This window comes from Carcharodon carcharias, chromosome 14 (genome assembly GCF_017639515.1).
Source record: "Carcharodon carcharias isolate sCarCar2 chromosome 14, sCarCar2.pri, whole genome shotgun sequence".
In the NCBI taxonomy this organism is placed as follows: domain Eukaryota; kingdom Metazoa; phylum Chordata; class Chondrichthyes; order Lamniformes; family Lamnidae; genus Carcharodon; species Carcharodon carcharias.
In genome coordinates this window covers 38,695,786-38,721,946 of record NC_054480.1, presented here as the reverse complement: position 1 = coordinate 38,721,946, position 26,161 = coordinate 38,695,786, and the positions used below count along the sequence as shown (strand labels likewise).

The 26,161-nt window shown below is 40.4% G+C and overlaps 1 protein-coding gene and 1 long non-coding RNA gene across 4 annotated transcripts in view; one reads left to right on the top strand and one right to left on the bottom strand.

Moving 5' to 3' along the window:
* Positions 1 to 382: 382 nt before the first annotated feature.
* On the bottom strand, positions 383 to 1,396 carry LOC121286875. Its single transcript, XR_005945095.1, has 2 exons — positions 1,317 to 1,396; positions 383 to 599 (listed from the first exon to the last, which is right to left on the bottom strand). It is a non-coding gene; the product is annotated as an uncharacterized LOC121286875 (long non-coding RNA).
* The window catches only part of znf512b (zinc finger protein 512B), a 161,485-nt gene continuing 136,645 nt past the window's right edge, over positions 1,322 to 26,161 (top strand). For 2 of the 3 annotated variants that reach the window (XM_041204068.1, XM_041204066.1), the window contains exons 1-2: positions 1,687 to 1,738; positions 16,380 to 16,490. In XM_041204068.1, coding sequence (XP_041060002.1) covers positions 1,723 to 1,738; positions 16,380 to 16,490 — 127 coding nt within the window. In that variant the 5' untranslated portion in view covers positions 1,687 to 1,722. Of the gene's footprint in view, positions 1,421 to 1,686; positions 1,739 to 16,379; positions 16,491 to 26,161 lie in introns of those variants that run through there. The other variant, XM_041204067.1, reaches the window with a different exon arrangement.

Below are 26,161 nucleotides of genomic sequence, written 5' to 3'. Positions count from 1 at the left end.
TGACTTGCTTATCTATTCACCTCCCGTCCTTGGTCATTTTAAAACATTCGTTTCACGCATTTTCAAAAATTATATTGCAGCGAACTGCCACAGTCTGAATAGCTCGCACAAGTCTCAGTCAACACTGAGTTTGCCAACACAAGTTATCTTGCAATGATGGCCAAGAGAAGTAATTTGCACTTGTCCAACACGTGAAGTACAAGTGATATTATCCAAGTGTGTGCTTTGAAAGTCCTGTGAGCAATTTCGTCAGCGATGAAAACGAACTTTCATTGATGCGTAACTTAGCGCCCTTGGATTTTGCTTTTTCTCTATATTTTCGATCATCCTGTTTGCTTTTTTGTCAGTGATGACATCTCGGTTCAATTTTTTCACCTTTTACGTCTTTTTAAAAAGTACCTTATACTTGAAAATTACTTCGCATATATTCTTTTCCATATGAATTCAACTTCAACCAGGATGTTTTACAAAGCTGAAAGTGCTTTATTAATGCATGTTGTCGTTTTCCATTGGCTATTTGGATCCTTGGCTATGCCTTATGTTCACCTTTGGAGTTTTCAGTCATTCCAACTCGGCAGCAACTTTTTTTTGTGACCCATCTAAAACACAGTTACAAGGTACTAATTGCCTCCAATACACGTGTTCCATAGTCTAAATAGAATGCTAATATTTGACAAGGTGTAAAGCCAATTGCACCGATTTCAGGCCGAGATCATTATTTCCTGGATTACATGATTATGTAGAATTATGTAGTTTAATGAAACTTTTAAAATTTCAAATTACTGACAAGTCTTTCATCATTATTTTTCTCGTTCAGAACAATACATGATTTTTAAAAGTCGCCGCTCATCTACTGCATCAAGCAAACAAACATGAAGCCATGCTGAACAGATTTTTTCCGTACATTTTATTCTGTACATAAATTGGGCTGTTCTGGCTATAATATGCGTTGGCAAATTTTAGCATATGTTTTATTGAAAAATGTAAAATATTTGGAGATACTTGGGGCCTTGTTCTCCAAACAATTTTATTTTTTGAAAAAAAAATTGTTTCAGCCGAGTTAGTAAAATATAGAAACAGCTGCATCAGCATTGCATAAACATGAAGTTACATATTTTTGAAGGCGAGGACTTCTGTAGTTTCTACTTGAGCTGCGGTTGCTGTTTATGCAACAATATTGAGATGGAAATGTGTAATCTATCGTCTATTTTGGCAAGCAAGCAGACATTTGCAGCGTTGAAAATGCAGATTTGCTGCTTGTGCTGGAACTTGAAATTCGTGCAGCATTAAATAGTAACGCGAGAGTTGAAACTTACCTCCTCACTGTACAACTGTCAAAGGACAAGTGGAATCGCGCATGACCCAGGAATAGAGTCTACTGTAAAGGCCCTGAAGATAATAATCTAAACAGAAATTTAAGGTAAGACGCCGACTCTGTGGTGGCCTCCCTTCCCTTTGGGCGCCGCCTCGTGTTTTCCATCATTTTCTTTGCTTTTACTCTTGCGATTGTCAATGCATAGGGGCAACTTTGGGCGGTGCAAAATGTTTTTCTGCCTCTTTTTTCGCTGCGAGCTTTAGTTCGCCTGCTTCTTTAAAATGTCGCCATTTTGCCTCAGCGCTGTGCAAGCTCATCTTGCTCCCGAGCCGGAGAAACAATGTATCAGCAGTGGAATTGTTACATTGTACATGTCGGCGAGTTGAAGGAGGAAGTTGGCGCTTTGTATGTTAATGAAGGAAGGTGAGAGGTTCGAGCCCGGGGGAGAATGTCGGAACTTCTTGGGCTTTCTCTTTTACTGGGAGCGCGCTTGTTAGCGCGCGCCCGCCGGCCCGGATTCCATGTTGAGGGACGGCACGTGGCCGCTTGGAATGGTCGCGCGCTCGCGTGCCCGTCTTCTCATCTCCCTCCCCCCCGCCCCCCTACCCACCTACACCGCCCAGTGTGGGCATGAATGGGCATTTCTCTTCAGTGTGAGTCATGGAGCATCAGGTTTTCCTCATGTCTTTACTTGGATGAGTTTTTTTTTGACGGGCTGTGGTGTAAGGGAAAGCCAACCACTTTTTTGAGTTTGTGGTTTTGTTTTGGTTTGATCTGGTCCAAATGGTACAGTTGTGGATTTGGAGTGTGCCAGAAACCACTTGTATCGTCAGGGCCAAGCAGGGCTGTAAAAAGGGAACCTGGTCACTTGGGCTAAATAGAGATTTAATTCAGAATTATGGATAGTTTTGATGGAGTGGATGAGGAGATACTGTTTCCTCTGGCAAGTGGGTCAGTACGTATTTAAAATAATCGGCGAAAGAACTAAAGGGAAAATTAGGAGACTTTTTCACAGTGCATTCCAGATCCTAACAATTCTCTATCCCTCTGAGACCCAGGCTAATGCTCTGGGGATATGGGTTCAATCCCACCATGGCAACTGGTGGAATTTGAATTCAGTTAATAAATCTGGAATATAAAGCTGGCCCCATTAAACTATCATTGATTGTTGTAAAAACCCATCTGCCATCCTTATCTGGCCTGGCTCTTAACTGCCCTCTGAAATGACCTAGCAAGGTTGATTCAAGGGCAATTAGGGATGGACAACAAATGCTGGCCTTGCCAGCAACGTCCACATGCCATGAAAGATTTTTTTTTAAATCTGAAAGGGTAGTGGAAGCAGTTTCTTTCAAAGGCCATTAGACTTTTTATGAGAAAAAGCTGGGTTATGAGATCAAATTCAACAACTCAAAGAGCTGGCACAGGCATTACAGACTGAATGGCCTCCTGCGTTGTAAGTTTATATGTGGATTAGCCATGGCATTTCTCACAGTAAATTACAGGATACATAATTTAAAAAGACAGGAGCATATTAAAGAGTGGATAAAGTGGAGGGAAAAGCACATTGAAGTGGAGGATCTCAAACAATGTGTTACAGGTAGGTAAATGATAAAGTGGAGGTGCCGGGAAGAGCGTTCCACAGGGCTGTGCATGTTGGATTAAGGAGCTAGAGATGTTTGGGTGTTTGTGGGAGCTAAAGTGGATGACTTCAGTTTTGTCAAAGAAGTTGTGGCACAACATCACACGTGAGGTTGGAGAAGGTGGCGACAACTTTGAGTTGTTGAGAAAGGCTTGGAAGCAGAATGGAGTAAGAGCCAAAGGCGGAACATGTATTTATATAGCTACTTTCATAGCACTTCGTATGTCCCAAAGCACTCCATATATAGCAACTGTTCTGCAGAATCATAGAATGATATAGCACTAAAGAAGGCCATTCAGCCCATCATGCCAGCATTCACCACACAATAGAGCTATCCAAATAATCCCAGTCCTCTGCTTTTTCCCCTATATTTTTTTCCTTCAATTACTTATGCAACTTTTTTTGATAACTACTATTAAAACTGCTACCCCACCATTTCAAGCAATACATTCCAAATCAAAACAATATGTGTAAACTGTTTCCTCGTGCTGCCTCTTTTTTTATGCCAATCACCTTATATCAATGCCCCCTGGTTACCGAATCACCTCTGTGCAGGTCTCTTTATTTACTGTTTCAGAACCATTTATTATTTTGAACAGTTCAATCAAATCTCTTAACCTTTGCTGCTCAAAGGACAACAACACCGCCTTCTCCAATCTTTCCGCATAATTGAAGTCCATCATCTCTGGTTCCATTCTTCTGTACCCTCACCAAGGCCTTGACATCCTTCTTAAAGTGTGGTGTCCAGAATTGGACATAATGCTACAGCTGAGGCCTAACCAGTGTTTGAAAAAAGGTTCAGCATAACTTCCTTGCTTTGTACTCTATTCCACTAACAATAAAGCTAAGGATTCCATATTTTTTTAAACAGCCTTCTCAACTTATTGTGCCACCTTCAAAGATTTGTATGTATGCACCCTCAAGTCTCTCAGTTCCGACAGCCCCTTTAAAATTGTATCATTTAGTTAATATTGCCTCTCCTCGTTCTTCCAACCAAAATATATAACTTCACACTTCTGTACATTAAATTGCATCTGCTGTTTGTCTGCCCTTTTGACCAGTCTGTCCATGTTTTTCTGAAGTCAGTTATTTTCCTCCTCACTCTCTACTATATTTCTGAATTTAGTATCATCAGCAGACTTTGAAATTATGCCACATATACACAAGCCCTGATTATTAATATACACTAAAAACAGCCATAGTTCTAATATTGACCCTGGGGTGGTCTATTGTATCCCTCCCTGCAGGTTTGAAAACTAATCGTTCGCCACTACACTTTGCTTTCTGTCCCTTAACTGATTTTGTATCCAAGCTGCCACTGTTACTTTAATCCCATGGACTCCAATTTTACAAATAGTATGTGGCATTTTGTCAAATGGCTTTTGGAAGTCCATATACACAACATCAACTACACTATCATCATGATGTTTCTAATTTCTGATCAAAGTGCATCAGTTTGATTTATCTATATTAAAATGCTTTTGCACCTAAGTGCGCAGTCTTCAATATTTCAAATGTCTCTGTTTAGAGAAGTGTTTCTTCAATATTTGAAGCAAAGCAGCTGTTTAATAAAATTAAAAATAAATAAGGCAGCCATCTCCAACTGTAGAAAGTTTAGGAATATTATTAGATAATATGATAAATTATTGCACAGTAAAATTCCTTGTCACTTTGTACTGCTGCTTTGTGAAGAAGTTGAAGTTATTATTTATTTTAACTAACGGAAACATTGTTCAGATTCTCTGTGTGTCTTTCAGTACCTCTTTATGCAGCTAAATTCTTTAAATCTTCCCCACCCCACCTAATATTCTCGGCTCCTCCTCACCTTCAGCTAACTTTCTCAACTTCTCAGCAACCCAATTAATATTCCCAGCCCATTATCACATCCACCTACCATATTTAGCTTCTCACCACTTATCTATTGATTATATGGTGCAGCTGTCAGTCACACACTCTCCTGGAAATTGTGAGCGAACTTCCTGATAAAATTAATGGAATGTTTTGAAGAGGTGACAAAAGTAGTGAACACTGGAATGTCTATGGATGTTATTTTTTTGAGCTTCCAGGGGGCATTCAAGAAGTTTTTCATAAGAGACTGTTAGCTACAGCTGAAGCTCATGGAATTAAGGGAAACTTAATGGCCTGGTTCGGAGACTGGCTGAGGACAGAGATTAGTGATAATGGGCAGGATGTAATTTGTTACATTGTGCAAAGGTTTGTGCTGGGCCTCAGCTATTCATTGTATTTGTTAATGAGTTAGATGGCATGATACGCAGCCACATATCCAAGGGCAATTACAGCAAAGATTTGGTCCAAAGTATGGTCTCATACCAGCAATGAGATGAATGACCATTTAATTTATTTTTGGTGATGTTGATTGAGAGAAGAACGTTGAATTCTGTTTTTCATCAAATAGTGCCATAGAATTATTAACATGCACATGGACATTTCTTCAGAAGGACAGCACTTCCAACAACAGAGAATTCTGTCATTGCTGTATTGTAGTGTCAGCTTATATTATGTGATCAAATCGTGGAATGATGCTTGAACCCACAATCATCTGTCTAAGCATATACATATAAAGCTTGCCTAATGCTTACAGATGATGCTGCCAAGGAGCTGGCATATAAATACCCTGAGGTACAGAGGAAGCATGGACAAGGCAGGAAAAGCCACTGAAGGTGATGTAGCATCCATGAAATGACAAGTAGGATTGTAACCATGGGAGAGCAATGCCACAGTGATGGACTATGGAGGAAGAAGCATTTGTGCAAGATGAGATCAATGGTGTTGACAAGAATAAATAGAGAATTCTGGGAGGATGAGGAAGGACAGAAATCACAATCACACATGCTGTAGCTCCTTACTGTAGATGAATGAAAGCTGAAACAGTACATCAAATCGAGAGATGGGATAATTACAAGAATCAAAGTGTTCTTTGCCTTTAGAGAAAGGGAAAAATAAAGATGTAATTATGGTTAGGGAGAATGGAGAGTCAACAATTTTGTAAAAGAAGGGTTGATGTCATCAATTTTGCAAGATCTAGGGATCATAGTCAAGGAAAGGAGCAGGTTTATGTCAGCAGGCATTTAAGAAAGGAAACTTCTCGAAAACCTACGCAGTCTTGTCTCCATGGGATCACGAAATGCTGAACTTAGTTTTTCCAGCAAAAGGAAACTATTTCCCTCTGCCTTCCCAACCTCACACCACTTTTATGTGGCCCTTTCATGGGTCAGGAAGGACTTAGGTTCAAAATCCACACACACCTCTGCTGAGGTCCAGGTCCCCATTGTGAGGACCAGAGGAAAATTGTATTTCCTCTTGCACACAATTTGGTGAGCTGGTGTGAGTTTTGGAAGCCCTAAAAATGCACTTCCATGGAGAGTTTGTGAAGACTAGAGGCAGCCTGCTGATGAGGCAGGAAAATTCCAAAGTGTAAGTATAAAATGTTTTGACACCCTCAAATGTCAATAATATATGCTGTATTGTAATGTAGATGTGTTTTTAATGCAATGATTCATCGTAGGGGCTTGTCCTACAAAGATACGTTGACCCTTGCATTGACTACCATTATGTAAGTGTTGTCATGCATTATCGTATTTTTTCCATTGGAGAAAATGCCACAATACATTAGAAATGTGAAAAAAATAAACTGTTAGTCTCTACTGTCATGCTTTGTGTTGTTGCTTAAATTGACTGACAGGTCTGTTTGTTTTTAAAAAAGACTCTGCTTTTGAAAGTTGAAAAATTCCCTGCACCTGCCCCCATCCATTGATTGCTAGACACCCTGCTTTGAAATGGAAATGGGACACTATTCTGTTTTGTCAGTTTCAGGTAATGTAGCTGGCAATATTGCTGTTTTTTTAAAAATTCATTTACGGGACATGGGCTTCGCTGGCTGGGCCAGCATTCATTGTCCATCCATAATTGCCCTTGAGAAGGTGGTGGTGAGCTGCTTTCTTGAACAGCTGTGCATGTAGTTACACCCACAGTGCTGTTATGGAGGGAGTTCCAGGATTTTGATCCGGCGACAGTGAAGGAATGGCGATATATTTCCTAGTCAGGATGATGAGTGGCTTGGAGTGGAACTTGCAGGTGGTAGTGTTCCCATGTATCTGCTGCCCTTGTCCTTCCAGATGGTAGTGGTCGTGGATTTGGACGATACTGCCTAAGGAGCCTTAGTGAGTTCCTGTGGTGCATCTTGCAGATGGTACAAATTGTTGCCACTGTTCGTTGGTGATGGAAGGAGTGAATGTCTGTGGAAGGGGGTGTCAATGAAGCGGGCTGCTTTGTCCTGGATGGTGTCTAGCTTCTTGAGAGTTGTTGGAGCTGCACTCATCCAGGTAAGTGGAGAGTATTCCATCACACTCTTGATTTGTGGCTTGTAGATGATGGACAATCTTTACAGAGTCAGGAGGTGAGTTACTCGCCACAGTATTCCTAACCTCTGAAATGCTCGTGTAGTCACAGTATTTATATTGTTACGATCCCAGCTGATGTTACCACTGGCAAGCCTGATCCCAGGGTGGAACCCGGCTTGATAGGTCCTAACTTTTATTCTCTTTTAGATACGTGGAGAGTAGTTACCAAACAGAGTTACAGGAGTCAGCTGATGAACTTTTAACACAGACACACCACATTTATTACACAAGAAAAGATGAACAAAGTACAATACTCCTTCACCCACAACTATATCTTTACAGATGTATACATATTTGTAAGGGTACCACAAGTTGCAAAAGCTCTCTTTACACTAATATTCACAGCAGATACACAGTCCATGTAAACCAATAGGTGACCTGTGGTCAGACACACAACATTCTGAAACTAAGTGACAGATGCCACCCCAGACAGATGCTGTGGATCTCTCCTCAGCTCCCCCCCCAGACACTTGTCACACTGTGAGCCAACCAGTCTCACTGAACTCCATCTTTCACATGAGGGTTTCCAATCTCCACTTTCTTCCACAGGGGTCCACCTGCATAGTTTTGAGCTTTCCTTCCAATGTTCCTCTCCCCTGGGTCATCACGTGCATTCAAGCTTTCTTCCATGCACTCTCTCTCGCTGACTCAGCAGTCAACAGTACACCACTACTTCACGTGCCCTTAGCAAAGAGTTACAGACCTCAGCCGTCTTTTCGGACCTTCTGACTTCTCACAAGCCTATGTCGATTTGAATCTGCTTCCTGCAGCTTTCGTCTCTCTAAGCTTGAAGCTTGGAGCCTTCCTCTGCTCCTCGCTCTTAAATTCACTTAACAGGACCTTTTCCAGGTCCCTGTCCTTCCTTTGACTAGAAGGTCTTCTTGGGACTTTCTTCTGTTCCACTCCTTGGCCTTGGGACCTTTCGGTTCTTTTGGGAAATCTGCTCTCACTCTGTAGCTCCCTCCCCCAGTGTCCAGTCTCTTTGGACTCCTGGCTTCAACTTCAGTTTGGGACTTGCTATCTGCTCTTCTGCTCCAGTCTCTCCCCACAGCTGTTTTCAACTGAACTCCAACTGCTATTCTTTAGTTTTCTCCTGTCTGTGTGTGTGGATGCAAATCCCTACCTGGACTCCTATTGCTAGACAACAGCACAGTTTTTTCTACTCTTGTGTTCGTTTTAACTTCTCTTCCAGAGCCATAAAACTCCTTAGAAATGCAGGTATACAAACAGCTTTAGATCTGCTATCTCCCTCAAAAATGAAACTAAATCGCAGTTTCACCTAAAACTCAACGTGACCTCTTCTTAACACACAAATACAGAAATACAAATCAAACTTAAACTTTAAAGCTAAAACTCAATCCTAACACCCACAAATACAAATATAGCTTACTTAAACTGTCCCTATTTCCTAACAGTAAGGCTAGTCCAGTTCAGTTCCTGATCAATGGTAACCCCCCAGGATGTTGACAGTGAGGGTTCAGTGATGATAATGCCATTGAATGTCAAAGGGCAATGGCTAGATTCTCTCTTATTGGAGATGGTCATTGCCTGACACACTGTGTGGCGTGAATACTAGCTTCCACTTGTCACCCCAAGCTTGGGTATTGTCCAGGTTTTGCTGTATTTAGAAGTGGACTGCTTCAGTATCTGAGGAGTCGTGAATGGTGCTGAATGCTGTTATGACAGCTGTAGCCATTATGAATTCTTGGCTGGATTTCAAACTCTAATAAAAGCCTGCAGATCATCAGATGGCCTTTTTATCCAAGAATGATTGAAACTTTTAAGAGGCTGTAATAACAGAATATGCCTTTGATGCAGTTTCTTGTTTGTTTACAAACCTAATAGGCACTTAAAAGATTACAATTTTTTCACTGCAGTATTGTTTTCTTTTCTGTGTCAGTGATAGTGTGCTTGAATTTAGGGCTTTATTATGGTGTTAGAGTTTTAATTTTTTCAAGGATTTCAGGAAGTTCCCATGACCCCATGGCCTGAATTTTTAGGTTGTTGGGTGTATTATGAAGAGATATTAATGTCTATAATGTTATTGGAAATTACTTTTAAAATTGAATTGTAGTAAGGTCTGTATCCATGTGTTTGACTATGTGTGTCTTAATTGATTAAAGCCAGCTTGTCTGGGTGCTTGATGTATAGTAGTTTGAGATGTTAATTGGGTAGACAACAAGGAGGATAGAAGGCAAAGTGTAAATTTGCATTTGTTGAATAAAGCATTCAAGAGTGGAAGTAAAATCTTGCACTTAGCTGGGAGACGCCAAGCAACATGTTTATATTACTAATAAAATTAGTGAGATGAAAATGTTATTGTTAGAAGATGTGGCGTTAAAACCCTAGGATACCATGGAAAATTTACATTCAAAGGAAAAGTTAGGCATAAACAGAAAGGAGTTTGTGTGTGTAAGTCAGAGGTGTTTAAGATCTAACCAGCCTGTAAGCCTACAACTGTGTCTGCAAAGGGACCAAATTACAAGGAACCTCATTTTGAATTCATAAGGTCAAATGTGCTTTGCCTGGTGTCTGTTTAAAGTCTATGGGTTATTGCTGCCTTGGTGAAGATTTACCTGGGAGTGATTAATTTGGGGATTTGTTTAAAAGTTATTATGGTAGTAATTTGTAGACATGTGTATGTGTTTAATTTGTTGTTAAATTAATAAATGTTTAATTTAGTTTTATATGAAAAACCTCTTGAGGCTCAGCGGTCTTATTCCTGGATTCAGAGCTGCATCTTAAACATAACAATTGAAAATATGGATTATGACAGTTGTTCAAGTTTTGCTTTGGGATTTAAACAACTCAGCCTCTACCAACTGCTGAGTCATAATAGTTGGGGGCTTTTGGTGGGATAATATTTGTAATTCCTTGATTGGTTTGGAATTGGTTAATCTTAAGATTATGAGTATGAGAAGCACTTTGAATTCAGGAGTTGTTGAGGTTTTTTGTAAGTGGTGACTCTGCAAGATGGCTTTGGCAATTGCTATGACTTGCCTGGAAATAGAAGATGTAACTTTGATTGGGGTTGAAAAAGTATCCAAGGATAAGTTAACAGAGTTGACAGATAAGTTAAAATTAAAAATAAGCAATATTTTAAAAATAAGTTAAGTAAGTTTAATAAGTTAAAATTAAGTTAAAACCTGTAGGGGCGAAGAAAGCAGATTTAATTAAAGGCATAGCACAGCATCCATAGTTGGAAGTGAAACCTGACAGTGAGTAACAATGGAAAGAAACAGCTGAAAGTAGCATCATCAGAACAGATGCGACGGAGGCGAAGGAACTGAGAGAATGGGATGGAGTCCTTAAAGGAAGCGGGGTGTGAGGAGCTGTAGTAGAGGTAGCTGTGGGAGTCGGTAGGCTTGTAATGGATATTGGTGGACAGTGAGTAACAGCTGGGGATAGAGAGACTTCAGTTACAAATGAAGACACAAGAAACTTGAACAAGCAAAGGAACTGAAAAAACTCGAATTAGAAGCAAAGGAAAGAGAAATGACATTTCAAAGGGAGCAAGCAGAATGCCAGGAGAACGAAAGGAAAGGAAACTGGAATTTCGGGCAAGAGAGGGGGATAAGGAAAGAGAGGCAAGGGAAAGAGAGAAAGAAAGAGAAAAAGAATACCTGCTTAAAATGTTGGAAGTTTAAAAGAGGTCTCATATTCTGAGTGGAGTTCTGATGATGAAGAAACTTTTAACCTAAAACCCAGTGGGGAAATGTTTAGATTTGTACAAGCTCTTCCACAGTTTGAAGGAAGAGATTTGAAAGCATTCTTTGTTTCATTTGAGAGGATAGCTAAACAGATGAAATGGCCACAGGAGTACTGGACATTGTTGTTGCAATCCAAGTTGTTGGGTAGAGTGCAAGAGGTATATGCTTCGCTAGCTGTAGAAGTATTGGTGAATTCTGAGATTGTGAAAAAGGCTATATTGAGTGCAAATGAGTTGGTCCCTGAGGCATGCAGACCAGACAGAAATTTAGGAATAAGAGAAAACAGCCTGGGCAGGGTGGTTTCAACAGAGGTGTTACAGAGAGAGCATCCTGGATTGTTTCCAGATTGTGTGGTAACGAGATCACAGGATCATTGGTTGAAAGAAGAAAAAACAAGAAGGGCAGGCAGTTCAAAGGCATGAAGAAGGTGTCAAAATCCAATTAGCTAGCACTGTGTTTGATAACATTGTTCAGGAAGAAATACAACATGACAGTTCAGCTGAAGTGTTTAACTCAAGGAGGTTAGTTGAGTTACAGAAAAATGATTTGCAATTTTGCAGTTATATCAGGCACCTTTAATCCCAATTCCAGCATTTGAAGAACCTTTTGCCAGGTTCATGATTATCTAGGACCCCTCCCTAAGACTAAAAGTGGAAATCAGTACTCACTGACAGTAATGGATGTGTCTATCAGGTTTCCCGAAGTGATACTTTTAAGAAATATTACAACCAAGAAGGTTGGAGAGGACTTCACTGAATTTTTACAAGATATGGTTTACCTACAATCGGATCGGGGGCAAATTTCATGTCACAAGCTGTTTAAGGAAATAATGAACAGTTTGGGGAAAGAACAGTTTAAGTCAACAGCTTACCATCCGGAGCCATAAGGAGCTTTGGAAAGATTCCATCAAAATTTTAAAACTATGATAAGAGCATACTGTCAGGATAATCAACAGGATTGGGGATAAGGAATTCCATTCTTGTTATCTGATATTAGAGATGCTCCTAATGCATCGACTGGTTTTAGCCCTTTTGAACTAGTTTATGGTCATGAGGTAAGTGGACCATTGAAATTGATTCATGAGAAATTGGTGGGTCAAAATTCAGAAACTATTCTTCTGGATTATGTATAAAATTTCTGGGAAAGTTGAACAGAGCATGTGAATTGGCTAGGGAACATTTAAATAATGAAAATGAAGACAGACGAGAAAGCAATAGCTCGTGGTTTTGTTTCTGGAGAGAAAGTCCTAGTTCTGTTACCAGTACTAGGTGATTCATTAAATATAAGGTTTAATAGACCTTACAGGATTGAAAAGAAATTGAATGAAGTAAATTATCTAATAGATACCCCATATAGAAGAAAGAAGCAGAGGTGTGTCATGTGAGTATTCTTAAAAAGTACTTTGACAGGGAAGAGGTACAAAAAAGAGGTATTAATGATGATGAGGAAGACATAGAAGTGCAGGTCCCTGAAATTGATTTTCCTCTAATCAAATTGGATAATGAGGAGGTGCTTGAAAATTTAAATGAAATATTGAGTTACTTTCCAAACAAGTGTCAAAGTGATTTGGAAAAGCTATTGCAATCACACAAACCTATTTGTGGGAATACATTGGGAAAGACAGATTTAGCTATATATGATGTATCTGTACAAGTTTCATCTTCAATAAGGTAACATCCTTATAGATTAAATCCAGCAAAGTTATCACAAGTACAAAAAGGAATTGACTTCATGCTTCAAAATGATATCACTGAGTCTAGTTGCAGTAACCGGAGTTGGCCTATTGTGCTGGTACAGAAACTGGATTGGACACAAAGACTGTGTGGACGATTGAAAGGTGAATGTGGTGACAAAAGTGGATTCCTATCCTATACCACGGTTGGAAGATTGCATTGAGAAAGTGGGACAATCTAAATTTATCACAAAGATTGACGGCAAGTGCCATTGTCGGAAAGAGCAAAGGTGATATCGGCTTTTGTGACGCCAAATGGACTATGTCAGTTTAAAGTTTGGTGTGAAGAATGCACCTGCGATATTTCAAAAACTGACAAAGTAGTTGCAGGTCTAAGCAATTGTATTGTTTATTTTGATGATCTGATAGTTTTTAGGCTGACGTGGGATGAGCATTTACAACATCTGGAAGAAATATTTTCTTGATTGCAAGAAGCTAATTTGCTGATGAACTTGAGTAAAGGTGAATTTGCAAAAGTGCAAGTTACATTTCTAGACCATACCATTGGTTATGGTAAGGTAGCTCCAAGAGTTGCGAAAGTCAAGGCTATCGTGGATTTCCCTGCGCTTACAACAAAACGAGAAGTTTTGAGATTTCTGGGCATAGAGTGTGTTTTACTGAAAATTTGTACCAAATTTAAGCAGTGTGGTTGCTCCACTGACTGAACTATTAAAAAAAACAAGAAGTTTCAATGGACACAGGAGTGTCAGAAATCATTTGACAGTTTGAAAACTGTATTAACTACGACATCAGTTTTGGCAGTACCCAATTATGCCAAGCAATTTAAGTTGGCCGTTGATGCGAGCAATACAGGCATTTGGGCCATATTGTTACAAGAGGATGGCACTGGAATTGAAAACCGATAGGGTATTTTTCACGCAGCCTGAATGTAAAAGGGAGAAGATATTCAACGATTGAAAAAGAGACCTTGGGTTTGGAGTTAGCATTGTAGCATTTTGAAATTTATGTTGCAAGTAATTCATCAGAAATGATTATTCATATAGACCACAATCCTTTGAAGCTTTTAGACAAATTTCGAAACAAAAGTGCAGGACTTTTCAGGTGGATTCTGTTATTCTATTTAATCTATGGATTATGCATGTTGCTGGTAGAGAAAATCGCAGATGCGTTATCAAGAGTTTAAAGCTTAAAGGGAAAATTGAACATTTTTAAAAACCTGGATACTGATTTCAGTGATTTCTATTGATAGCAAGTACTTGTGTGTGTGTATATATGTGTATATATATATATATATATATATTATGTTAATGCATGCACCTAGCTATGTAATAGTGTAATAAGTATAGGAGATAGTGAGATGGATTACTAAGAAATGAAGCAGTTTTAAAAAAATTATGCCAGTTCATTCTTTGATAGGGAGGGGGGATATCATGAAGCGATATTAATGTCTATAATATTACTGGAAATTATTTTAAAAATTGAATTGTAAGCAGGTCTGTGTCTATATGTTTGACTGTGTGTGTCTTAATTGGATTAAAACCAGTTTGTCTGGGTGCTTGCTGTATAGTAGTTTGAGATGTTAATTGGGTAAACAGCAAGGAGGATAGCAGGTAAAGTGTAAATTTGCATTTGTTTAATAAAGCATTCAAGAGTGGGAGTAAAATCTTGCACCCAGCTGGGAGACGCCAAGCAATATGTTTATATTACTAATAAAATTAGTCGGATAGAAATGTTATTGTTGGAAGATATGACATTAAATGTCTAGGATACCATGGAAAATTTATATTCAAAGGAAAAGCTAGGCATAAACAAAGGAATTTGTGTGTTTAAGTCAGAGGCATTTAAGATCTAACCAGCCTGTAAGCCTACAACTGTGTCTGCAAAGGAACCAAATTGCAAGGAATCTCATTTTGAATTTGTAATGTCAGATGTGCTTTGCCTGGTGTCTGTTATTGCTGCCTTGGTGAAGATTTACCTGGGAGTGATTAATTTGGGGATTTGTTTAAAAGTTATTATGGTAGTAATTTGTAGACATTTGTATGTGTTTAATTTGTTGTTAAATTAATAAATGTTTAGTTTTATATAAAAAAAAAGCATCTTGAGGCTCAGTGGTCTTATTCCTGAATTCAGAGCTCTATGTCAAACATACCAATTGAAAATATAGGTTATGGCAGTTGTTCAAGTTTTGCTCTGGGATTTGAACAACTCAGCCATTACCAACTGCTGTGTCATAACAGGTGTACAGGATCAGTGGGCCCGGGAGGGGCTGCAAAATGGATTCCCAAGCGTGATTTCAGACTGGCTGGGCACTTAAAAGCCAGCCAGCATGAAACACATGCTGAAAAGCTCATGCTGCTGGGATGGGGGGCAGGAAGAGCGCTGTGAGAGAGCTCTCTGAAGGCAGACAGCTGCCTTAGGGAGCTGTAGACCTGCAAATAATGAAATAAAGCTGTAAAAAGCTGCAAAAAAATGTCAATGCATCGCAAATCAAGCAACTGAAAGCTTACCTCATAAAAATGCTGTCCACAGATATTTATTTTTATTTTATTTCCTAATGGAGATTTCATCTCGTACTTGGATGAGGTTTGATGAAAAATGTAAATGCCGCCTGGCCGATTTGCCCGTCCACCAACTGTAAGGTTGGACGGGCCATGAAAAATCAGACAACTGCGCCATTTATGGGCTTAATTGCCTGCTTAATTCTCGGTGGGTGATCTTCTGACTTTTGCGCACAACTACAGCATCTCATGCGATTTTATGCACAATTGGGTTGGGCGCGCATCCTGAGCCTCATAGCTCCTGAGAACTGTATATAGTGCATACTGAGTGAGTGATTATAGAGGATACTTAGTGAGGGGAGGGGCATGGAGGTGGCATAGGGGATCTGAGGGGGCATGGGGTAATATGGGGGTGGGTGGGAAGTGAGGGGGCATAGAAGTGGCATGAAAAATCTGAGGTGGCATGGGTGATCAGAGGGGGCACGGTGGGGTGACAGGGATTGAGGGATGAAATTTAGGGGCCTTTTAACAATGTGGTTACGTAAATGACTAGCTAATCTGTTTTGATAGTGTTAGTTGAAGAAATAACACTGACCAGGTCTTGAGGAAAGCTCTTGCTCTTCAAATGGTGCTATGAGATTTTTAATGTCCCACTGTAACATTGGGAGAAACATCAAGATCTGGGTTTGCTATCTCATTCAAAATTGAAGCACTTTCCATGCATTGCATTGAAATGTTAATCCAATTTGTATACTGTAGTGCAACTTGAACCTACAACTTCTGATTCAGGAGGAAATGTGCTACCAACAGAGCCGAATTGATACATTGAGTTATTGGAAGTAAGTGCAAATTCACAAAAGACTATGAAAAGTATTTGATGAAGCAATCAATGGAGGTCAATAAGGGTATCATGGAATATGAGATTTCTAAGACGCTATGCCTTGATGGACTACAGTTGTTTTTTTTTTGTACATTCCTCTGTACATTTCTCTGTTTGTTAGGTGAACATGTAACAAAATTCAGTGCTGACATTGATAATACCTGAGTTCTAGCACAACTTTTTGGGTGGTAAACATAGTTGACCTAGTATTGTTGTCTTATAGAAATGGCAGATTCCAGTGCTGCTGGGAAGGTTCGCGGAAGTAAAGGACGCAATGATCGGAGTAAAGCCACAGTGACTAAGGTTAAAGCATCTGCTGACAGCATTACATTTGGTATGAATTGTTTCTTTTTTTTCTTTATTGTATCCGCTTTCTGGATCTCCTATATCTTCCCTCCAAAGACCCTCTCCTACCACTGTATAACACAATGTATACTAAAGCTAAAATGAATAGAATGTAATTCATATGCTAATACTACAGGTGAGCAGTAGATTTTTTTGTACTATTTAGGGGTATAACAGATATTCTTAAAGAGACTTATGAGAAGTGATTATAGAAGAAGTGTTATAATAAAGGATGTGTTACAGGAATATTACATTTAGCTGCTTTTCTAACAACAAGCAAGCTTTTAAACAATTCATATTGTATTTTAGGTTGAGGTAGATCAAAAAATTTCCATAAGGAAACAAAAGGGCAATATTTATCACTTGAAGTTAAAAGCAGTAAAATACTGTAAGGAAGCAGAGCCTTTGCTTTGCCCCAGTTATGATGTTGGGGCTATTATCAGCTGAAGAGTGGACATGAGGCAAATAGAAAAGTCCTCTTTAAAAATAATAAGGTTGTTCTGTAACTGGTTGCTAAGGTAGCAACAAGAGATTATAGTTTAAATTATTATTGGGAAGACTGAAGCCATTGTTCTTGGTTCCTGCTCCAAACTCCGTTCCCTAACCATTAGCTCCAACCCTCCTCCCGGCAACAGTCTGAGATTAAACCAGTCTCTGTGCAAACTTGGTGTCTCATTTGATCTTGAGATGAGCTTATGACCTCAAATTCATGCCATCACACCATCCTAATGCCTCCCGACTTTGTCCCTATCTCAGTTCATCTGCTGCAGAAGTCCTCATTCAAGCATTGGTTGCCTCTAGATTTGATTATTCCAACGCACTGCTGGCTGCTCTCCTACATCCTGCCCTCCGTAAACTTGAGGGCATCCAAATCTCTGGTGCCCTCACACCGAATCCTGTTCTCCCATCATCTCTGTGCATGCTGATCTACATTGTCTCCCAATCAAGCAACATCTTTGTTTTAAAATTCAAATCCTTGTTTTCAAATCCCTCCATGGTGTCTATCTCTAATTTCTAACAGCCCACAACCCGCCGAGATATCTGCAGTGCTCTCTAATTCTGGCCTCTTGAGCTTCCCCAATTTTAATTGGTCTACCGTTGGTGGTCGCACCTTCAGTTGCCTAGACCAGGAGCTCTGGAATACCCTAGCTAAACCTCTCTGCTTCTCTACCTCATTTTCATCTTTTAAGACACTCCTTTAAAAACTACCTCTTTGACTAAGCTTTTAGTCATTTGACCTAATATCTCTTTATGTGGTTTAGTGTCATATTTTGTTTTATAATGTTCCTGTGAAGCATCTTGGGATATTTTATTACATTGAAAGCATTATATAAATATAAGTTGTCGCTGTTATATTGTTCTATCCTACCAACAGCTCATGCCTGTTGCTAGCATAGCTGCCCATTTAATGTTTGGTGAATATCATGGAGTCCAGCATAGAGATAGTGAATTCTTACTATTTGACAACAGTTTTTCCTTGTGTTGTTACCGTGTTATATTATGACGGAAGACAGGACAGTTTGAAGCATAGAGTCATATTTAGTTGGTCACTGGAACTCTCAATTGCAGTCGTCAGTCATGATGCCCTCTTTTGTCCACCTGTGATGTTCCTCACATGCCCATATAAGGTGAGTACTTAATAATTGGAATTTATTGTCTCAGAAAGGGAATTGAATATATTGTAGAGTCATATAGCACACAAGGAGGCCATTTGGTCCATTGTATCTGTGCCACTCTCCTTGTTCTTTTCCCATAGCCTCATAAAGTTTTTTCCCTTCAAGTATTTATCCAATTCCCTTTTGAAAGTTAGATTGAATCTGCTGCCAGCTCTTCAGGCAGTGCATTGCAAATACTAACCACTTGTTGTGTAAAAATATGTTCCTCAATTTGCCTCTGGTTCTTTTGCCAATCACCATAAATTGGTGTCCTCTGGTTGCTGACCCTTCTGCCACTGGAAACAGTTTTTCCTTGCTTACTCTATCAAAGCAAGTAATGATCTTAAGCATCTCTAACAAATCTCCTCTTAACCTTCTCTGCTGTAAGGAGACCATTCCCACCTCCTCCAATCTCACCACATAATTAAAGTCCCTCAGCCTGGTACCATTCTAGTAAATCTCTTCTGCACACTTGCCAAGGCCTTGACATCTGTCCTGATCTGTAGCAGCCAGAATTGAGTACTGCATTCTATGGTTTCTGGTTAGGCCTCAGCTGAAGATTCAGCATAACATTCTTGCTTTTTTACTCTGTACCTCTATTAATAAAGTCAAGGATGCCATATGTTTTTTAATAGCCTTCTCAACTTGTGTTGCCACCTTCAAATATTTTATGTACACATATCCTTAGGCCCTGCACTCCCTTTAAAATTGTATAGTTTATTTTATGTTGCCTTTCCTCTTGCTATCAAAATGTATCAAACTTACACATTAAATTTTATCTGCCATCTGTCTGCCTGTCCTATAACCTCCTGAATTCTATTCCTACCCTCCCCATTGTTTACTACATTTCAGAGTTTTTAATGTAATCTGAAAAATTTGATAAGGAGCCCAGTATACCCATGTCCAGGTCTTTAATATATCAAAATGAACAGTGGTCTTAATGCCTATTCCTGAGGAATATCACTGTACACTTCCCTCCAGACATAAACACACCTATTCACCACTACTCTCTGCTTTCAGTCCCTTAGCTAATTTTATATCCAAGCTATAGGTTCCTTTAGTCCTACGAGCTTCAATTTGCTAACATGTCCATTTAGTAGTACTTTGTCAAACAAATTTTGAAAATCCATATACATAACATCAATCATACTACCCTTATCAACTCTCTCTCATACTCCATTAAAGAACTCAATCAAATTTGTCAAACACAATTTAACAAATCCATCCTGACTTTCATTCATTACGCCATATTTTTCCAAATGCCAATAATTTTCTCTTGGGATTATTGTCTCTATATCTCTCCGCATCAATGTTACTTGAAGAGGAAATAAGTGTTCTGGGACAAATTGGATTGTTCTGTCAAAAAGTTGTCATAGGCGTAGTGGGTTGAATGTCTTTTTTCTGTGCTAGAAGATTCTATGGGAGTAAAAATGGATAGCAGCAAAATTGGATGTGGGAATCATGATGCACAGTTCAGAGTGACGCAGGCAACTTGTAAGCTTCATGCTACTTGCTCATCTGCACGATTTTGGTGTGCAGTCCAGTGCTGAATACACTGCTGAGTGGCTACATGCATCAGCAGGAGCTCCCATGTTTATGTGAGGCTAGTACCACTTAAAGCTAGCCTGCTCTACTTTGAACCAGGTATATTCTGGCTGTAACAGGGTATAAACTACTTGAGGAAGAAGGAAAGACCCAGAGGAAGGAACAGAAATGGCACTCCAAGGTTCTCGAATACTGAACTGGAGGTTGACAAGATGAAAGAGAGAGATTTTCTTCCCTCAGGGCGCAGGAAGACACCAAGACCAGTACTAAGAAGGTAGTGAGAGCAGATGGCCCTAGCAGCCAATGTCACCTGTTCAAACCTGAGGACCTGGATGCAGAGCTGCAAGAAATTCCATGACCTCACACAATTGGTCAAGAATCAGTAAATGCATCCCTCCATGCCATATCCTAACACTAGCTTCACACACTGCTTCATTCACTGCACTCCCTTCACTTGCCTACCAACGATCTATACCAGCATGACTCAAGCCTCATATTCATAATCTTTATCTCACCCTCACACATTTAGCACAGCTAGAAGCTGCACACACATCCCACAGCTTTCACACACGGCCAGCTATTCAACTGTGGCAGGCACATCACCCAAACATGGTAGCACACTGACTGACAATTTCCCTCTTTTGCAGGGTGGTCCATAATAGCGGCAGCAACAGCTAACCAGTGAGGAGCAGGCATGGCTGCATACTCACACCTCTCATGGAAGAGAAAGTGCTGGGAATAGTCGGAGTGACCATCATTGAGGCTATGGCCAACAGTGTTGCTGAAGCCATTGACGATGATGGTATGTTCCTGCATAATGCACCTTGTCAAATCTCATTTCACCCTCATCCCACAATCTGTTACAATTTACAAGCTTCAGATGGTATAACCATGCAGTTAATGCTTTCCACCCACCCCACATCCATCTCCCTAACCCTGCCCTTGTGCCTTTATTCTTTTAGATATTCAAGGACTGCTAGCCAGCCATTGGTGTGGAAGGTTGAAGGTCAAGAGGAAGAAGGGACTGAGAAGTTAGAAACACCATCACTCAATCTGAAAATCACAGCCAGCAGCTCAGATACTGTCACAGTTTGTAGTTTAGAGGATAGCATAGAGGTGTGATGAATCATGGGATAGAGGTGGGCTGCAGCCAGGGCAGAGGGGGATAGGGTAGGTGCCAGTTCCCTGGAGAGTGAGGTTGTACATGAGTTGAGAGAAGACTCAGTTGACTTTGCCAGGACAATATATAGGAAAAGGCTGATGGACATATGCATGGAAATGCTTGGTGCAATTGCAGACCTGGCAGAGAGCCTGATGTTGCTGTCAAGGAGCATGGAGGCATCAGGTAGAGGGATTCATAGAGAGCTTGTAGCCCATTTTTTTCAATGCAGAAGTGGTAACCAATCCATGAGAACATCTGTAGACTCAATTGCGATGCCAATGTCTCAACTTCCATGTCAGTACAAGTAGAAGCCTCTCAATGTCTGAGTGTTACAGTGGAAGTTCAGACTGAAGTCATGAATTTCCATCTTGCCATGCAAGCCCAGCTTAGTGCCTCAGAACAGGGTCAAACTGCTGCCACCTGACAGCAGATATCAATGCTTAAAGGGGCTTGCAGAGTCTCACTGCAGTCCAGCAGCCTGTACTACAGCAGGTTACTAGGATTGCTGAGGCAGCACCTTGGAGGAGTGGCAGTGCCTCTGTGCACACATCTGCTGTCCTGTCTCAGGATGACAGCATTCGGGATCCCACCACTGCCACTCTATTAGTGCTCTTGGTATTGCTCATCATCCAGCCCAGACTGCTATCATCTACGCTGGGGTGATGCAGTCTGAAGCCAGGCCTTCAAGGCCAAGAAATGCTTGAAGGCCATCTGCAGTCTACCCCATTGAAAGTCAGCAGTCTTCCATTAAGCATACTGCACTGGGATAGCACTGTGAAGGAACATTGGACCAGGCAAAGGCATCTGCAAATCAAGCACTAAGAGTGATTAGTTGACTAATGTATGCAGTATTGGATGTGTTGGTGGATGAAGTTGTTATGGAATGGTTGCTTTGTGATAGATTTAATTTCAGAATTGTGGTCAAGTGAATGCTGTGGTAGTCTGTCACAAAGGGATGGTAAGGTGGAAAAATGTTGAACATGGGGATCTTAGGTTTAATTCAGGGGCACTGGAGTTTAATGAAAAGCTCAGAAACAGCTGTCCACATTGTGGATGCTGCCTGTTCTAGCTTGGAAGGATCCACCAGTGAAAAAACTCAGGACCATTGACAGCGTGCTGAGGCTGTAGGTCTGGTCCCAAGAGCTGGCACAGTTCTGTGACCACCTCCTTAAGGAATCTCACCCACCAAGCACAATACTCCTGACTTAGGTGCAAGTAGAATAAGTGCTCCGTGATGACCCTAGATGGGTAAGGTCCCCTGCTGAGTGCTGCCCTCCTCCTAACTCTGTGAGTAGTTTGTCTTTTTTGATACCCTGCTTCATGTCCCTTTGTTTCTGCACCCCAAGGGGGAACAGCAACTAAAGCCCCCATGATTGGGAACAAGTGATGAATTCAGAGGCCTTTTAGTAGCAACCACAGCCTTTCAACATCCAGCATCACTCCCTGCAAAACTTTACCAATTTTTCACAATTCCTTTCAAAAACACAGCAAGAGACAGTAAAAAGTAATAAGCAACCAACCTACAAGTTGGATGCTGCTACATTTGATTAGTACTGGCAGGGGGTCCTTCATGCTCCTGAACAAATGTTAAGTTGTGCAGGCTTAAGAGGGGGCATTAACTGGAGTGGCAAGGCTGAAAATAGCAGATTTGGCATTAGATCAGCATTATATGCTGACCGACTTCAAGAACTTCCTACTAATCACTCTGCCACCGCACAGACGTAACTCTCGTGCTAACACCCTCAACATTCAGCATGGGCCATGCCGGAAGTGGTCAAGAATGTAATTTTTCTCCTAAACGAGTATCCATTGCGCAGGAACAACAAGTGTTACTGAGCAAATGGTATGGCCTATCATTCTATAAAAAGAGTTTAACCATGTTTTTCAACATTGCTACTGGAAGACAATGGTAACACAATTCCTGAAATTGTGTAGAGGTTGAAGATTTTGAAGCCTGTCACCTGGTGGAAATGGCATGATAACACCCTGAAAAAGGTGTAGAAAACTTATCACATGGTTTCACTATGACTGCCTCTATTTTACCTGGGCAGCTGTTGAAGATGGCACACAATTAATTTTAGATAATTAAAATGGGATCCTGTGACATCAATGGTACCTCCAGGTTCCACAAAGCCAGCCTGAGCCATTGCTGCTCTGGCTTTCTCACCTCCTCTGTGGGCCAAACATTCTACTTTAATCAATTTTAATTTGCTCTACTGTTGATGACTGTACTTCCAGCCTAAGCTCTGGAATTCCCTCAACAAACCTCTTCACCTCTTTACTTCTCTTTCCTAAAACCTGTTTGATCAAGCTTTTGGCCATCTGCTCTAATATCACCTGATGTGACTCAGTGTCAAATTTTGCTTGATAACACTCCTGTAAAGCGCCTAGGGACATTTTATTGCATTAAAGGCGATATACAAATACATATTGTTTAGATTGCCAAGATTTCAAAAATATAAATATATTATATGCTCTACCATATCCTGCTGTTTTCATTGAAATATTGAGTTTTCTGACTATATGATAATGTATACTCATAACATTCATTCTCTACTAATAATTGTGCAAGAATGCAGTATTTTGAATAATTGTGGCAAGATATATTTCTTTCGAAATCAGAAATAGCAATTTATCTAATTTAAATGCATCAGCAATAATGATTCTAAGCCACTTGTTGAGCAGTTAACGAGGCACTTAATGAGCTAAAGTCTCTAAAACATTCTTAATGTATCTATGTAGTGAACATTTTTTTTGTGTTTAATGGCTTAACTGAAAGTATGAAAATGTTGATGCATGCACAACACCTGGCATACAGTTGACCCGATACCGGCAGTACCTCTGATCTTTGTAATTAAATCCAGCCTCAATTGGCATTGTTGTTTTCAAGAATACTCTTGCTGTCCATAAGATGGGATTTATTACCAGCTCTTACTTACACATTCACCACCTCCTGGAACAGGTGAGTCATTGGGCCAAATCTTCTGGTCTCTGGATCTTTGGAGACTGGATGTGTGACTGAGATGCACATTGGGACCCTCCTGAAGTCCTGATGTTAGGACCTATGAGCGAAATGCCTGGGAAGTTTCAGCTTCTGATGGGCAATTCCCCTGATCCGTGAATATCTCCAACTCTAACTGAGTCACAGTATGTAGGTTATGTAGTCAACCATTTAGAAGATTCAAAAAGGCATTTTCTCAGTTGAAAACAGTTATCGAATGTTTGCTTCAAGTAGCCCCACAGGATGCTTATATTTGAGATGAAAACCTTGAACCATTGAGCTGTCCCCATCACTTTAAAGTGGCTTGTTAGATAGGTCCCCATCCAAGAACAAAAGTGGTAATTAATCAACACATATCCTTAAATATGCTGCATCATGGCTTTGTCTTGAGATGTGAACATCAGCAGTCTGGGATGCATATGTTGCCGGCCAGCAACAGTTAGTAGTAACCAATCTTGATCTTCTGTGTGCTGTGACCAGCAAGAACAAAACCAATGGATAACCCACCATGGATCAGAGTTAGTTCCTCTTTGCTTACCTGGGTAGTTACCCAGGAAAGGTTAGACCGAAAAATCCTAGTCTAACTCTTGGGTAATTACAGAACTGACCACCCAATAACTTAAACTGACCCTTCAACTACCCCCGATCTGACAACGCTTGACCTGACTACACGCCTACCCCTCTGACCCTGCTGACTACTTCCCCTGAGACCCGACTGCAACCTCACCCACCCCACCCATTTACGTCACATACCTACACTCTACCACCATTCACTAACGTTCATCCACTCACCCATTCACTAACGTTCAAACTGGATATTTAAACTTACCATACAGCCACTGATGCCATAAAAAGGGGACCTGTCCTGTCTTCCTCTGACTGTATTCTGCTTCAACGGAGCGCTCCGAGGGACACTGTACTCCGTACTTTTGGAAAAGCTGGGCTCAGAAGGTCACGGAAGAAATATGGAGCAGCGTTGAGTTGAGCAAATTTTTGAGGGGAATGCCAACCCGATGATGATTGCTGCTCCTCGAAAGATCCTGGCCATTACTTTTAACTGTGAGGAAGAAATGAGAGCAGGTCACTCAAAAGGAATAATGTGGCAATGTGCAACAAAATGAAACATTTTGATCCATGGTGGATTATCCGTTGGTTTTGTTCTTACTGGTCACAGCACACACAAGAATAAAATTGGCTACTACTAACTGTTGCTGGCAGGCAACATGCGCATCCCAGTCAGACTGATTACACATCTCAAGACTGAGCCATGATGCAGCATAATTGAGGATATGTGTTGATTAATTACCACTTTTGTTCTTGGATGGGACCTATCTAACAAGCCACTTTAAAGTGATGGGAACAGATTAATGGTTCAGGGCTTTCATCTCAAATAGAAGCATCCTGTGGGGCTGCTTGCAGCAAATATTTAGCAGCTGTTTTCAACTGGGAAAATGCCTTTTTGAATAATCTGAATGGTTCACTACATAATCTAGTAATGGATGAAATAACTTTGAATGTCCATTTGTTTTGGGATATTTTCAAAGGAAATTGGAGCTACATGTTTGGAAGCATTACACAATGACAGCAGTTAGTCTAGATCCATTAAGACAGTGATGGGCAACAAGGCTAGTGAGTGGGCTGCATGAGTGGCCCTCCTTCATCTCAATTGGCCGCAAGATTGAAATTGGACATGTGCATTAACCATGACTCCATGAATAAGGTTAAATACATTTAATACACACTGAATATTTCATAAGTTATAGAAAATGCTTAACCATTCACATATTAATAGAACTGTTATCAACTTCAAATGATAAAAACAAAGTAAATACTTACGCTTCCCTTACATCATACTCAGTGTGACTTCTGGTTGGATTGGTCCTCCACAAGCTTTCTTAGATTAGAACTCAGGGGTGTGCAGACACTTTGGAATTCAGCACTGAGGTTTCCATCAGTTAGTCTGTTGCGCTTTTTGCACGTGATTTGTCTCTTCTATCATTCTGCCCTCATCACTGATTTTCCTCTTTTTGGTGACTATTTCTTCCTCTGTACTTTTTGATTTTGCACTTGATTCTCCTTCTTTATCACGCCACTTCAACACAAAGCAATCCATAATATAATTAGGGGCAAATTAAACTACCAGCAGCACAGCTTCCCATGTCCACCGGTGTTGTGACCAAGACGGTCTCCTGGGATAGGGTAATTTTGCTAACTGCACTTGCACATCTAGAATTTGGGGACATGCGGATTTAACCATAGCAGTGCTTTGATTGCTACATGGCTCCCACAATCAATGT